The sequence below is a fragment of the Vulpes lagopus genome, chromosome 8, assembly GCF_018345385.1.
Source record: "Vulpes lagopus strain Blue_001 chromosome 8, ASM1834538v1, whole genome shotgun sequence".
In the NCBI taxonomy this organism is placed as follows: Eukaryota; Metazoa; Chordata; class Mammalia; order Carnivora; family Canidae; genus Vulpes; species Vulpes lagopus.
In genome coordinates this window covers 114,789,470-114,805,291 of record NC_054831.1, presented here as the reverse complement: position 1 = coordinate 114,805,291, position 15,822 = coordinate 114,789,470, and the positions used below count along the sequence as shown (strand labels likewise).

Sequence of the window (15,822 nt, the reverse complement as noted above, 5' to 3'; positions counted from 1 at the left end):
TCAGGCTCCAGGCTGTGTGTGACTCAGCGAGGCCGCCAGAGGGGGGAAAAGTGGCAGCACCAGGAAGCTTGTGGCCTTTTGCAGTCCCTGTCTCCATGACCAGCCCTAATCCTTCCTCTGCTCAAGCGGAGCCTGAGCTGAACTCACCCCATTGCTTCTCACTAGGTTTGCGGGCTCCTGGCCTCAAGTGCCAGCCTAGCAAATGCCAGGTATAGGCTCAGCAGTGCAGAAGTGGCCCCAGTGTGTTTCCACCTGGGCCCACCTGCGAGCAGGTTCTTTCGCAACCGCTGTTAACCGCTACTTGTGAGCTACCTGCTTGGCCCAACTACTAAAATAGTTTCTGGGTCCCCTGACATGAAGGCTTTTTATAGTTCAGCACTGCAGGCCTCATTTAAATCTATTAGCTCATATAAATGGCAATTCATTTAAACTTTGGAGGATTTCTGTTTGCCTTGGTGGCAAAGACAATTTGGCTTTGCATGTGGCTCTGCCATTTGCTTGTGACCCTGGACACACCACCTAAGCTCTTGGAGTCTCAGTTTCCAGATCTGCAAATGAGGATCATAAGAGCACCTATTTCATGGGGCTGTGCTGAGACAATCCATACAAAACGCTTAGGTCAGAGCGTGGTCTCCTGGAAGGGAGCCACCCAGGAGAGGTGACTGCTCGAACTATTTCTTGGCCGATTTCATGGGGAGCATGTCCACCCTGTTGAAGGCCAGCCTTGTATGGCTAAGTAATTTGCACACTCCCTGCGTGCAATCCCTTGGCGACAGTGAAGAGCAGGATACAGTGAGCCTCAGGATGGGCAGAAGGACATGCCATCCCTGTCCAGTGTCCGTGGGCACGGAGGTGTCCACAGGGATCCCCAGACAGCTGGGCAGGGTGGCTGAGCCAGCCCCTCCCCTCAGGTCAGCTAACCCCTGGCAAGGGGCCCACAGGGCCCCAGGCCTTCATCTGCTGAGGCCTGAGGCTGGAAATGCAAGGCCAACACCCCGGACATTTTCGGAGTCTGTGGCTTATAGAGTTGTGTTGCAGGCCCCCCACCAAATCAACAAACTACCCTCCACTGAGCCCCGGGCAAGGCAGAAGGAAACGGTCCAGGGGAAAAGCTTGGGCCAGAGGCAGTGAAAGCTGGAAAGGACTTGAAGCCCCGGCCTCTGTGGCCTTTCTACCTCGCCTCCCCGCTCTGCACACCCAGCTTCTCCCTGAGCCCCAGTGTGGGTGTCCTGTGCCCGTGGCCTCCACACTTGGCTGGGTGCCGCAGATGGAGAGACTCAGCATCTCACTGTGTCCACGCTCAAGCCAGAAATCAGGAAATCACAGCAAAGCCTAGTGGAGAGGGCTCTGGAAAGTCAGCTGACCCTCCAATGCCTAACGCTAAGAATATGCTAATAGTCATGGTCACGGTAACGTGAAGAATAACGGTAAATGCTAATAATAACCACAGGTAGTGTCAACCACACTCTTCCTATGCACCGGTCACTGCGCCAAGGGTCTCCCGCAACAAAGCTACGAGGTGGGAACTGTTAATACTCCCGTTTTCCAGATAAGAAAACTCTGGCCTAGCGCTGGGAAACGGCGGAGCCAGGCTGCAAATACAGAGCTGCTTCACAAAGACCATGTGCGCTCCCTGCCTCCCCGCTGCAGCATTTCAGACACCTCTGCCACCAGGGACCTTCTATCTTTCCTTCCTTCCGTCTGTAGACTCTTCCCCACACAGTGGACATTTGCAGTGTCCACCAGCCTTGGCTCCCCTCTGCCACCCGGGGCCAGTGGAGCAGAGTTGGACAGCTGACCATCAACCTCCAGAGCTCAACCATCAGATCCCCTCTCCAGGGGTCTCGAGCCTGCTGCTGGCGTGCTGGCTGTTTCCTGCAGTCACTGTCTCTGGGCTGGCTGGGGGTTCCGTCCGGCTACCTGCATAACCAAATCCCCACACTAAATCCCCTCTTTTGAAATATCCAGGAGTGTCTGTCTCAGCAGAAATGACAGAAGCCACGGCAGCACTGGCCAGCATTTTCCCTTCTAGAGATGAGCCCAGAGAGCCAGGCTGCAGGAAAACACAATATGAACCAGAAAGAGGCAGAAGGCAGAGTGTCACCACCTTGAGATAGGGGCACTTGATTCTCAAGGACTGGGCCACCAGAAACTCCACACCACTTCCGGCAAACAAAAGCCATCCAGCGTCCCTACAAATCCATTCCTCATCCTGCTCGAGCTAACCCCAGAGAGGGATGCATGAGCCGTGATTGTCAGAGGGCAGCATGCACGCCCCGACCCTCTGCCCACTGCCAGAAGTCTGTGGCTGCTGCAAGCAAGTGGACAGAGCTTAAAATGCGTGAAGACAAGTGTCCCCACACTTTCACAGCAATCTGCCCACATCTTCTCCTGGCCAAGGGTCCCCTGAAAGCTCTTTGGAGTCAGGCTGGATCCCCATAGCCGAGCACGCTGCCTGAGCTCCCCGGATGCATGCGTGCGTACGTGTGTGCATGGATGTGCGTGCGTGCATGTGTGTGTGTTCAGGAACCTTCTCCCCTATCTCTCCCCCACCTCCAGCCCCTGGCAACCATTGGTGTTTTTTGTTCCAACAGTCTTGCCTTTTTCTGGAACACCAGGTAAACAGAACCACGTTAGTATGGCGCCTTTCGAATCTGGCTTCTTTCATTTGGCATTTGCTATTCATCCAAGTGGCTGCGTGTGTCAGCGGCTGCTTTGTATTGCCAAGCAGTGAGGCACTGCATGCACGTAGCACACCTGTCCGTCCGTTCCCAGGTAAGGGACAGCTAAGGGGTTTCCAGCTGGGGGCCAGCATCCATGGAGGTTCTGGTGTGAGCATGTTTTTCGTGCTCCAGGATAAACATGTTGCGGGAGGGTTGCGTGGTGAAACGTTAAGTGTACGTTTGACTTTACAGGGACTCAAGAACTATTTTGCCAGGTGGCCACACCACTTCAGGTTTCCAGCAGCAGCAGGCGGGGGTTCCAGCTGCCGCTCCGCACCCTGGCCAGCACTCGGCACGGCCGACTTTTTGCTTCTGTTTTGATCATCCTGGTAAGTGTGTGGTGGCCTTGCGTTGTGGTTTTCATTTGCACTTCCCTGATTATAATCATGTTGAACGTCCCCACATCTTTGGTGAAGTGTTGAAATGCTCCACTTGTTTTACAGGGGATGTTGCCCTTCATTATTAAGTTTTCAGGGTTTTTAAAAATATGTCCTGGATATAAGTCCTTTATCAATATGTGACTTGCACGTACTTTCTTCTGATCTGTGGCTTTTCATTTTCCTAACAAGGTCTTTCAAAGACTAGACTTCTTAAATTTTGATTCAGGGTAGAAATCGGGTAATACCTCTTCCCTACTTGGATTCCCATCACAGTGGGGATAAAACCCAAACTCCTTTGCTGTCCTTCAAACCCCACCATGACAAACTTCCACCTGCCAGCCCTCTCCACACCACTGCGCCCCACTCACTCTGCTTTAGCCACCTTCTGCCTTCTGTCATTCCAGCAGTACACCCAGCTCACGTGACCACAGGGCCTTTGCACTCATGGCTCTCTTCCATACACTCCTTCTCACCAGCCAGGTCTCAGCTCAAATGCCACCTCCTCAGAGAGGCCCTCCCTGACCACACTCCCCAGGGATTATCCAACCTCACCCCCATCACACTCCAGCCCATCACCTGGTTTTATTTTCTTTGTGGTGACCATGACAGGACACTGTCGATCAATCCCTCTTGAATGCAGGCCCTGTGGGTATTTCTCTGTCTCATTCACCACAGTCTTGGCCATTCCTAGATCTAGTGTCTGGCACGTAGTGGGCCCTCCATGTACATGCTCTGAACAAATGGATAGCTAAGTGTAGTTCTCTCTCCTGCTCCTAATCACTCTGATATGAACGTGTTCCAGTCTGTCCAAAGTCCTCTTTGGGCAGAGCCAGACGAACTCAGAATCAATCAGGACTTTCACCTCCCTCATCCTGGCAACAGTGCTCCTATTAATGCATCCTAAGAGAACATTCTCTTCGGAGGTAGACAAATCACTGTGACACAGCCCAAGCCTACCAGGGCCAAATCTCATCACTGTTGCCTCTATATTCACAGCAGGAATTTCCAGTTTTACAATGAGAACAATCCTCAGCCTTATATCTTAAGACCTCTTGGCTCAGAGTCACTTGTGCCAACAAACATTAGTTTCCCTGAGTCTCCCCACAGGACCTCAAATGACATACAGCCAGGAGAGCCAGTCAAGGCTCCAGCAAGGGCCCTGCCTCCTGCTGTACACACAAACCCCCACATGTCACCCCAGGGAAATAAGGCACTTGCCCACCAGCCCCAGGTTCTGTGTAATGATGATGAAAACTTCAATGCCTGAAAAACCCTCCTCTCAAAAACCCAGAAAATTGCTATTCAAGTTACTTAAGGAAAGCCATTATTTGCATAGATCGGGTGTCGCTACAACACTTCTGCATTTAAATGGTCTGTAATTAAAATCATTAATTGCAGAAAATAGTCACTCGTTAAGGCTATAATTTAGCGAGGTTCTCGGCATTTGAGGATCTGCCTTAAAGGTTGACGGATGACCCAGGAAACCACCAACTCACAGGAACCATTCTGATGCCTGGGACAGTCTGCAGCCCCGGGTGCGCATGGCTCGCAGCGGGATCGGTTTGAGACCACAGCTCTCTGGGCCTCCGTGAGGCTCCACGATAACGACGGAGCTCACAAAGGCGAGACGGGGCGACCTTTCTGGGAAAAACCTGCAAGGGAGGGAGCATCCCTTTCTCGGCATCCAGGACAACGTGGGAGGACCAGAGGGCTGAGCGAGTTCAAAGTTTGAGTAAATCATAGTTTATAGGAGCTAGTGGCTTTAAAAGAGGCCTGCCGTGTTGAGCTATAAAAAGCCGGAGTTGTCTGGGGACCCGGGGTCTATTTTGGTAGCTGCACCAAGCAGGTGAAGCAGGTGGGAGGCGCGGTAGGGCGGTGCTCAGGTGCAGGAGGCTTCCCGGACAGCCCGCTGGGCAGGTGCTGTCACTGATCTCGCTTGGCAGACTGGGGGAGGGCCCCTAGCCATCCTCAGCAAAGCCCTAGCCATCCTCAGCCAAGGGGCATATGCTCAGTTTGTGGATCAAGGTGGGGGCAGCCCTGGGCCCCGGGCAGGGTCACCACCTTGCAAGTGGCACTTGGAGCTGGGACCCCCTCTCCGGGCCTGGGTCCACATAGCTAGGTCCCACATGGTGACAGTGTGAAGGCAGCTCTGCTTGCCCAGCCCTGCCATGGGGCCAGCCCACGGGAAGGGACCCTGACTGTCGGGGGGGGTGAATGCCCACTGAGCCCTCCATGGGCTCTGGGTGACGGCTGTCACGAGCTGTGCAGCCAGGACAGGCCCAGGCCAGGCTGTGCGGGTGCGCTGCAACACAGTGAGAAGTCTACCCTGCACAGGCCACGGCTAGACCCCTTCAGCCCCAGAAAGGAGGCACCCCAGTGCTGCCCCTCAGCAACCTGATGACATAGCCTCAACCCCCAGGAGGGGTGTGGTGTGACTGCTGAGTGCAGGCTTGGCACTTGCCCAGGTGTGCAGGCAGGCGTGTTTCCAGTGGGCAGACCCTGTGGGTCACAGTGTGCACGGCGCTTGGGAGGCTGTGACAAACGTCAGCTTTCCTTTCCTTCTGGGCACAGGGCACGATTACCTACCTCGTCCCCTTTGGAACTGGGCAGGGCCGCATCACTGCCTTTGGCCAAGACAACACAGGAGTGGGAGAGGTGTGCCGCTGCCCAGCGGAAGCTTCGAGAGCTGATGTGTGGTTCACCACCTCCCTTGTGCGGTTTGTGGAAAATGCTGTTATTCTCGGTGTACAGTATCAAGGCATGTCTGCGTGTACATGTGGTGTTTCTGGGATGTCCACATGGTGCTTCTTTTTGGGGTGTGGTCTTATGCACACTGTGTAGGTGGTATTCTGTGTGTGTGTGTGTACACACAGTGTTTCTGGGTGGACATGTGACCAATCCAGGGTTACAAGAATTTCATGCAAAAGCCAGAAGAAGAAGGCAGCTTCACCTGGACACAGACCTGAGTCCTCAGAAACCATCAACAGGTGGGACAACAGGGGCAGTGGCTGAAGGGCCTAGGGTGGCCAACCGCCACAACGTCCCCTCACGAGGGCTCTCTTGGCCACTGCCAGGCCTGCACAGCGATCTGAGGAAGCTGGCCGAGGCCACTGTGTGGCACCCAGGGGCTGCATCAGCCTCAGGCCCTGTGGTGGGCACCCCTTCCGCTGAGTTGGGGCCCAACCCAACAGCTCTCACTTTTCTGGCTTTCCCGGGCAGAGCTGGAGGCTCTGAGACCCCAGACCCAGTCCTTGGCTGCACACAGCCCCAGGATTCAGTCATGCAAGCTGCACAGACCACCAGCCACAGATCCACAGCTCAGCTCAACATCATCATCAAAGATAGGTAGAGACCCAGAAGCCCCAAGAGGGGAAGAAGCTTGCATGGAAACACCACAAACGAGAGCCTTCTGAGTCCTCACTAGGCTTAGTGGCTCCAGTTCAGCTCATCTGAGCATGATGGTCAGTAGAGGCCCAGGGGCCACCCCGATGTCGGCCTCTGGGAGGGCAGCCACTGCCTCCACCCTGAGCAACTGTTGCTTTTTTGGGTGGGGTGAGGCCCCGCCATCCTGGCTTCACCCCAAGACCCTCGGTGCCTGTGGGGGCCCCCAAAGAGCACGAGGAGGGAGTGTGCTGCGGATAAGGGCACTCACCTGCAGCTCGGTCTGGAAGAAGAACTTCTGTGGGCACTGCGAGCAGTCGTAGATCTTGTCCTCCTGCCCATGCACGGCAAAGATGTGCTGCTGCAACTTGTTGGCCTGGACAAAGACTGGACGCAGGCACAGCTGTCAGGGGCCAGACTCCGGGGACGCCAGCCCAGCCACCCCCACGCTACTCATAAGGAGGGATCGCCCACCCATGGATACAGGTGACCAAATCCTGGGCCACTAGGAGGTCACTGCAGCCACGGGAGGGGGCTGAGCCAGAGGAGCCAAGCTCTGCCACTTACAGGCTGTACAGTGTTGGACAAGTCACTTAACCCCTCGGGGCTTCATGTCTTCCTCTGAAAAAAATGAGCATCATTACAGTATTGAGTGGCTGGGAGGGTCGAATGGCTTACTACTTGCAAAATGCTTTAAAAGATGGCCTGGCACATAATTAGTCCAGGGAACGCCAGCGCCATCGTCAGCCTCAGCTTCACCATTTGCCAGATACCTTCTGTGTGTGGGCTCCTGACTCTGGCACAGGCCCTGCACTAGTGTTACCCTCGTTTTACAGAAAAGGAAGCTGAGGCACTGGGAATGTTAAATGACTTGTCCTAGGTCCTGCTGCTAGCAGATGGCAGAGCTGAGATTTGAACTAAATACACTTAACATATTGTCTAGTGTAAGAAGGTGCTCAATAAACACAAATTCCTATTCTATTTGAGGTTGTTATCAGCATCCTCAGATCCCCACGCAGGGGCCCCGTGTCCTGGACCCGCAGACCTGGCAGCTGAGGCCCCTCGGTGCCAGCCTCCACCTCGCCTGCAGAGTGTGGTGGTTGCAGATGGGTGGAGGCTCCCGACTGAGGGGGAAGGGGCACCACGGTGTTCCAAGAGCCCCGCGCACCCCAGTAGTGTGTGCGTGTGTGGGGACATCCTCTGTGGCCCAGCCCCCTCCTCAGGCCCACCACAGAGCAGGTCGCAACAGTCCACGAGCAGCCCCGGCCCTGGGCGCACACAGGAGGTGGCCCCAAGGCAGCTGTGTGTCTGGGAGGTGAGCACTTCAGAAATCCCCTCCCGCCAGGCGCCCTCCCGGGGGTGGGCTTCCTGCCGTGGCAGACGACAGATGTCGGGGGAGGCAGGGGGAAGGCCAGGGCTCCCCCACGCACACCGGCTGCCATCTGGGCAGCAGGAGGGGGGATAGCAGAGCCCCTGAGACTCGCCTCGGGCCGGGACAGCCGCTCGCCTGGGCGGGCAGCCAGGCTGGGGGCTGGGGGCTGGGGGCCAGGGGCTGGGGACTCGGCCAGCAGAACTGCCCTTGACCCCTCCATCCTGGAGCACGGATGGAGCGTGGACTGAGGCAGGCCCAAGAGGAGGGGAAGCCAAGAAGTGCATAGAGAGAGGGCCCCACAGTTGTAGGACAGAGCTCCCAGCTCAGGGAGACGAGCCTGGAGCCCGTGGAAGGCAAAGGCGGGTGACACTGGGCTGGAAAATTCAGTTGTGCCTAGGGGTGAAGGGTGGCTAGGAAAGGACCCTCCACCTGCCTAAGAGGAGGGGCTGGAGGTGCATGGGGTGTAGGCCAGCTCTGCGTGGGGCAGGCAGGGTGATGGGCTGTGGGGCCCTTGGGGACTCCAGGTCCATGTCAGTGCGGGAGCATATGCTGAGGTGCAACAATTAAAGGGCAAGGCCTACATCCTTCCCCCGGCTCCCCCCTCATCCCCTCACCCACTTACCTGTGAAGCACACGGGGCATTTGAAGGTGCCGCCCATGCCCTCGAAGCTGTGCTCGATGAGGTGACAGAGGAGCTTGGCTGGGGAGTCGAACATCTGGTTGCACAGCTTACACTCGTGGTTGATGCCTTCCTCTGCAAGGAAAATGATGGCCAGTCAGTGACCTTGCAAACATTGGGCAGGAGCCCAAGGGCCCCCAGTATAGCCCAGGCCAACCTGTGCCTGGTCCCCAGACCCAGGGCTGGTGTGAGGGCCACAGATGCCAGGACCCATCCAGCTCCAGACAGTCCCTCCCACAGAGCCTAGAGACCCCAGGGGCCAGCCACAGATATGTGGCTCTTGAAGCCACTGTCTGCCTTCATTTCTCTTGTTGGTCAAGCAGCCAAGAATGTGTGCAGGCCACAGTCAACAGCCTGAATCTGAGACTCCACCATGTCACCGTGGAGAGGAGCCCAGGATGGGGTCTGCACAGAGAAAGGAGTCCAACCAGAGTTTTTAAGAATCTAGTAGAATATTTACTGAGCATATACTGCATGCCAGGCGCTGCAAGCTAGGAATCCTGTGGGGAACTGAACAGATAACACGCTTGCCCCCATTCTAATGGTGGGGGAGACACATCATCAGGATGACCAATGTGTAATACAGCATCAGGGGGGATGTGAGAACATGGGAGGCTCCCTAGGTGACAGTCAAGGTGGGCCTGCGCTGGCTTGCCAGTAGCAGGAGAGCCATGTGCCTGAAACTCGGGGGTTGGGTTGGGGTGGGGTGGGGTGGGATCAGAGGGGACACAGGGATGCACATTGCCCAGGGCCTTGCCAGCCACTGGCAGACTCTGGCTTTGACTCTGAGGGCTGAGCCACCATAAGTAGATGCTACCAAAACAACAAATGCTCTTTGTAAAATATTTGAAACAGATGGCCTATGGATAATGGCTGATGGACAAAGGGCGGACACCCTGTTCTTCCAAATCATAACATGGCTCCATTTACCCACCTGGAAGCCGCTATGACCTTCACTCGAACCCAGGGAAAGAGGGAGCCCCAAGCACAAGCTTCTCACCAGCATCAAGGGGTACAGTGCCAAAGTCTGGTGACCCAGCCCAGCGTCAACAGGGAAGAGTTCAAACCCTGGCTTCTTCTCCACACTGTATGGCCCAGGGGGTGAGTGTGCTCAGAGTAAACCAGGTTCTCCGAGCCCCTGTCCCATGAGGCGGTGCGAGGCTGGAAGGGGCCAGCGTCTGCAACCAGTGCAGCCCTCAGCTCAGCAAGGGGGTATGGCGGGGAGTCACCCTGGCTTGAGTGTCACATCATCTTGGGTTGGAACCTGGCTCTGCCACTCACTGCATGATCTTGGGCAAGTTATGTAACCTCTGTGTGCCTCAGTTTCCTCTTTTCTCAAGTACACGACAACTGCCTTCCTCACCACTATGCACCCATGAGAATGGCCAAAATCCAGAACCCTGATGACAGCAAGTCCTGACAAAGATGTGGAGCAATAGGAACTGTCACCCACTGTGGCTGGGAACGCAAAATGGCACAGCCACCTTGGAAGAGGCTTTGTCAGTTTGTCACAAAATTAAACCTACTCTTACTATACATCCAACAATCTCGCTCCTTAGTATTTACTCAAAGGAGTTGAAAACTTATATCCAAAAAAAAAAAGCTATAAATGGAGATTTATGGCAACTTTATTCATAATTTCCAAACCTTGAAAGCAACCAAGATGTCCTCCAGTTGATGAATGAACACATAAACTGAGGTCCATCCAAAGGATGGATTATTACTCAGTGCTAAAATGAACGGAGCGATCAGGCCATGAAAAGGCGCAGAGGAAACTTCAATGCATATTACCAAGTGAAAGAAGCCAATCAGAGAAGGCTACCTGCTAGGATGCCAACTATTCTGGAAAAAGCAAAACTACGAGGACAATGAAAAGACCAGCTGGTTGCTTAAGGTGGGGGCAGAGATGAGCAGGCCAAGCACAGAGGATATCTAGGCAGTGGAAATACTCTATGTGATATTCTAATGATGGACACGTGTCATCACACATTTGTCCAAGCCCTCAGGAGGTACAATACCAAGGGTGAACCCCAAGGCAAACTACAGACCTTAGGTGATTGTGATGTGTCACTGTAGGTTCATCTTGCAACAATCACGTACCTGGTCATTCTGGAAAGTGGCAAAGATAATGAGGGAGGCTATGTATGTGTGGGGCAGGGAATATAATGGAAATCTCTATCTTCCTCTTAATTTTATTATAAACCTAAAACTGCTCTAAAAAATATATAAAAGTCGGGGCGCCTGGGTGGCTCAGTTGGTTGAACATCTGGCTCTTGATTTTGGCTCAGGTCATGATCTCGGGGTCCTGAGATAGAGCCCCCTGTGTAAGGCTTAGGGCCCAGTGAGGAGTCTGCTTGTCCCTCTCCTTCCTTCTCTGCCCCTCCCCCTGTGCATACTCTCTTTCTCTCAAATAATTCTTTAAAAAAATAATAAAAGCTTTCAAAAAAAAAGTCACATATATACCCCCCCACATAGCCTTCGTCTTTTTTTTTTTTTTAAGATTTTATTTATTTATTCATGAGAGAGAAAGAGAGAGGCAGAGACACAGGCAGAGGGAGAAGCAGGCTCCATGCAGGGAGCCTGATGTGGACTCGATCCCGGGACTCCAGGATCATCACGCCCTGGGCCAAAGGCAGACGTTCACCGCTGAGCCACCCAGGCATCCCTAGCCTTCGTCTTATAGTGGATGTGACAATTAAATGAGTCAATACAGGGGCACCCAGGTGGCACAGTCGGTTGAGCATCCCGAAACCAAGATCTCAGGTCCTGATCTCAGGGTGGTGGAATCAAACCCCAAGTCGGGCTCTGAGCTCAGTGAAGAGTCTTGCTAAATTTCTCTCTCCCTCTTCCTCGGCCCCTTCCTGCTTGTATGCTCTTGGTCTCCTTTCTCTCAAATACATGAACAAATCCCACCCTCCACAGCCCCCCACCAAAAAGAGTAAACGAGTTAATACACGAAAGAGGATTGGACAGTCCCCGGCACACAGCAAGTGCTCAATAAGTGTTTCCTGTCAGGTGTGCCAGCATCAGCGAGAGTATTATCTGGGACAGCCAAGGACACGGGCTCCCTCTTGGGCTCCCCCAGGGAACCAGCCTCACCAAAGGTGCCAGGTGCTCTGATTTGCCCTCAAAGGCAAGAATTAGGTAGCAGAGGGGCTCTGCCAGTGGCAAGACACAAACACAGATGGGCTGAGGCTCCTGGCGAGTCCCTGGGTCCCCAGGCCCTGGCTGGGGCTGGCAGGGACAGCATGCATCCCCCTGGCCCAGCCAGCCCCCAGCCCCCACCTCAGCACCCCCCTCCGCCCCCCGCAGAGACACATGCACACACGTGCGCGTGCAGGTGGGCCTGCCCCACATAGCCCACTGGCTGGAATCTACCGGGTGTTCGCCGTGCCCCTGGAGCCCCGGCAACTAGGCCACATGCACCCGACAGAGAGCCAGGCAGAGCTTCCATTTACACTGGCAGAAAAGGAATTCATTGACAAGTTTGGGGACGCAGGGCAGGCTCAGCACGCTCGCCGCATAGGCCCTACTCACGTCCTCCACTTCCCTTGGGGAGACTCTCATCATAATTAGAGATGGCCTCCTGTGTGGGGGCTGCCTCAGAAGACCCCCAACATGCCCCCTGTCCCCCACACAAACGATGCTCCTCAGGGCCTGGCACAAAGTAAGGAATGAATGAACGAGAGAAAGAGAGGTACCACCCTTATAGGTGACCTCCCTGAATGTGGACACTTCTCGGACGTTAATAAGGCAGACGGTATGTGAAATGACAACCGTACAGAGGTTTCTATTATGGTTTATACTATACCTTAAGTTTAAGCTGATAAAAATGAATCAAATACCAGAATTAATCCTGCTCGCTGGTAAAACCCCATTTCTAGGAAAGAGAATTAGACCTCTTGCCAAGGTAAGAGAGCCAGCTGGGGGGTGGTACTCGGAACAGGATACAAAGGCCTCCCCATCCATATGGATCCCACCTGCACGCCACCTCCAGGCAGCCTCCCCTGACTATGCCTGCATGCACAGCGGGACCTGGCTGGGCATGGTGATCCTGGATTCATCTAACCAGATCCTAGGAATCTTTCTGATCCTGGCAACTGGGTTATGGACACAGATAGTGGCTTCTCCTTCTCCAACCCCCACAGCATCAGGCCCTGCCTGGACACGCAGAAGGGGCCTGGGAAATACTCCGGGGGGAGAGACACCCCTGGCTGGGCCCTCACTCCCTGCCCAGCCAGAGCCAGCTCCCCGGGGCGGGGATGGCAAAGGAGGATTTACTGCTCTCTGCCGAGCGGGGCTGAGCGGGGCTGAGCGGGGCTGAGCGGGGCCGAGCGGGGCCTTTATCCACTTGGCTGTGAATGGAGACGTGCCGTCTGATGCACAAACGCCGAGAGGACAAAGAAGGTTCCCGCAACTGATAAATCAGAGAAATCATGTCTGACAGTCACTTTCCGTTCTCCGAGTGCTGAGCAATTCATCAGCAGCTCCCCGTGATTCATGGACGCCGCTGCACCCTGCACCCACGTTCATAAATATGTGCACAGTCAGGCAGCCCTGGAGCCACCAGCCGGTTCCAGGCCCCAAACAGCTGCCATGTAAGCAGATCGCACCCCCGAAGCGGTGTCGATGTGAGGTTGTGGGCTAATCAGATCAGGAGCCCGACAGGTGCATGCCACTGCTCTCTTGCCTCGCTCCGCCCTCCCTCCCACGTTAAAGAGAGTCAGACCTGGGGAGACCTGGGAGGCAAAATAAAACAAACACAAAGTGAAAGCAAGAAAGCCGGAGGGGTTCCCCCAGACGTGAGAATCGGGCCTTCTGGTTTGCAGACCTTCTTTCTGAAGGACAAGGCCCTCTCCCGGCCCGAGGGGGGTTGGAGGAGCTCCCTGGGGTGTCCGTAATGTGTCCCTCTGCCTCTCCAGCCCTCCAGGAAAAAGGGGGGTGGGGAGCTGCCCTAGTTAGTGTGCAAACAGTCCTCTGCGTGCCGGTGACCCGATACCAGCCAGCCCACGGTACTGATAGAACGTGCCGCCGCCGCCACCGCCACCGCGGCTCCTTACCCCGCCGACGTGGACAACCTTGCACTGTCCCAAGTCGTGGGGTCCGCAGAGAGAGGCACCCTCCGAGAATAACTCTCCTGAATTCTCTAAGATGACACAGCCTCGGCGGACACCTTGGAGCAGAATGACAAAGCTGTCTGGGAGCCCGCAGGCCCCTCTGCCCTGGTGCAGGGGGTGGGGGTGCGGGGGCTGGGAACTGGAGGATTTTGTGAGTTAAGACGCAAAATCACTTCCTCTCCTTTCTGTTCTTTTTTTTTCCCCTTATAGCACATGACAGGCATCCATAAGAGAGACCTACACAACTCAAGTGAATTATGCAGCCCCACTCATTTGTAAAGTGAAATGCAGATTTTGCTTGCTCACTGTGCCAGAGCTTTCCTTCCAGTCCCCGTAAGTCGTGGCTGGCACGGGGAATCCATTGATACATTATGATTTTTTTTTTTAATAAAAATAAATACAAACCCAAACTGCCAAAGAAACAACCCAGCAAGCACGAAAATCCCAGAGTTCCCCCCCTCCCACCCCAAACCAACCAACAACCCTCTTTTTTTTTTTTTTTTTCCCCTGCTCAGGAATAATAAGTGTTAATTTTACACTTCATTTCTCAAAAAAATAATAGGATGTGCTTTTGCTTAAAACCAAGTCAGCCTGCTGGAACCTTTCAGGCTGAAACTGTGTCAGCCCAAAAGAGGAGCAGAGGGCTTTGTGGAAGAGCATCGTGCCGAGATGATAGCTCCCTGTAATGTCCTCGGTACCGACTTTTGTCTCCAAAAGCATTTGATCCTGGCAGACACATACTTATTTCCATACAGGTCTTGGGGGAAGCCAGGAGGAGAGAGAGCTGATTATCAGAATCCTGAAGGTGAAGCTCAGGTGGGCCCCACTGATGTCAAAGGCAGGCCTGGGCACACATTTGGAGGCCATAATTTGCTGCCTGGGAGGGAGGGGCAGCAGGCTGCAGCGGGGAGTGGACAGGGCATTGTTCTCCGGCTCTAATGCACTGAGCCCGACCTGCTCCCGCCATATCGCTGGGCCTCGCCTGGCCCTTCTCTAGGCAGGGACCCCACTCGGGGACTGACCCACGAGCAGTATCATTATGGCACAGACCCCTCCAAGAGCAGAGGACCAGTGACTGTCACCTGTGTTGACAGGGGGCATAATTAGCCACCTCCATTCAGGAAGCAGCAATTAAGGACACCAAAGTAAGGACTAGAAACACTTGACTTTGAGTCCCAGTTCCAGTCGTTCGCTGTGTGTACTTGGGTGAGTTACTTAACTTCTCTGAGCGTCAGCTGCTTCGGCTAGAAAATGGGAACAATCATCACAGGGTTTTTGTAAGGCCACCAATCAGGCTTCTTCTGTCAAAGGATGTCTGTCTTCAATGAAAACTCTCTGCCCCCCGACTGTCTTCTTGTCCTTGTCCCTCACTTCATTCAGGAGTCTGCTCAAATGCTAGCTCTACTAACAGGCCTTTCCAGATGCCCCCAGCGAAAGCAGCACACACCCCTATCCTTTCTAGCACCTCACCCACCTTCTAATTTCCTTTACGGTGCTTACCACCACCTGGCATATTACAGAGTTCACCGTTTTGTTTTTGTTTTTTAACTAACTGACTCTTTCCCTCATACACATCGTATGCACGCACGCACGGAGTAATGTGAGCTCCGTGAGGGTTATTTTGCTCATTGCTATGTCACCAGTGCCTGGAACAGGGCCTGGCACATAGCAGGTGCTCAATAAATAGGAAATGAATGATTTGTGTCAAGCACTTAGTACAATGTTTGGAGCATGGGGTAAGGTTGCTGGTAAATGCTGGTTATCACTCACCAGTGGTGGGTCCCCACCACCCAAACTCGCAGGACTGTTGGCTTATAGAATCTGTGCTTGCCTTCAGAAACTCGCTATTTGGATCCTCACAAAATGGCCCGCAGGAGTGTAGGCCTAGAGGGTCCTGCCAAGTGGACAGAAAAGGAAAAGAAGGCTTAAAAGGACAGCACCCCCCTACCAGCAAAGTGGCAGAACCAGGGTGAGGACATGTGGTCATCCCCAAGCAGCCCTCTATATCTTCAGAAAATACCAAAAGAGGCCCAAGACCTGAGACCTGGGACCTGGGACCCAGCAAGCCACTCTCTGCTCCCTGATCACCTAGAATTCTGGGGCGAGGAAGACAGATGTACCCTCCTGGTTCCCATATTTGAGCCTGGACACCCCCCTGCCAGCACCAGCT

General features: G+C 54.3%; 1 protein-coding gene across 6 annotated transcripts in view; it reads right to left on the bottom strand.

Moving 5' to 3' along the window:
* ZNF423 (zinc finger protein 423) overlaps nucleotides 1–15,822 on the bottom strand; it is a 344,771-nt gene that overhangs the window by 22,640 nt on the left and 306,309 nt on the right. For all 6 annotated transcript variants that reach the window (XM_041766234.1, XM_041766233.1, XM_041766235.1 and 3 more), the window contains 2 exons: nucleotides 8,479–8,610; nucleotides 6,756–6,871 (listed from right to left, as the gene is read on the bottom strand). In XM_041766234.1, coding sequence (XP_041622168.1) covers nucleotides 6,756–6,871; nucleotides 8,479–8,610 — 248 coding nt within the window. The remainder of the gene's footprint in view (nucleotides 1–6,755; nucleotides 6,872–8,478; nucleotides 8,611–15,822) is intronic.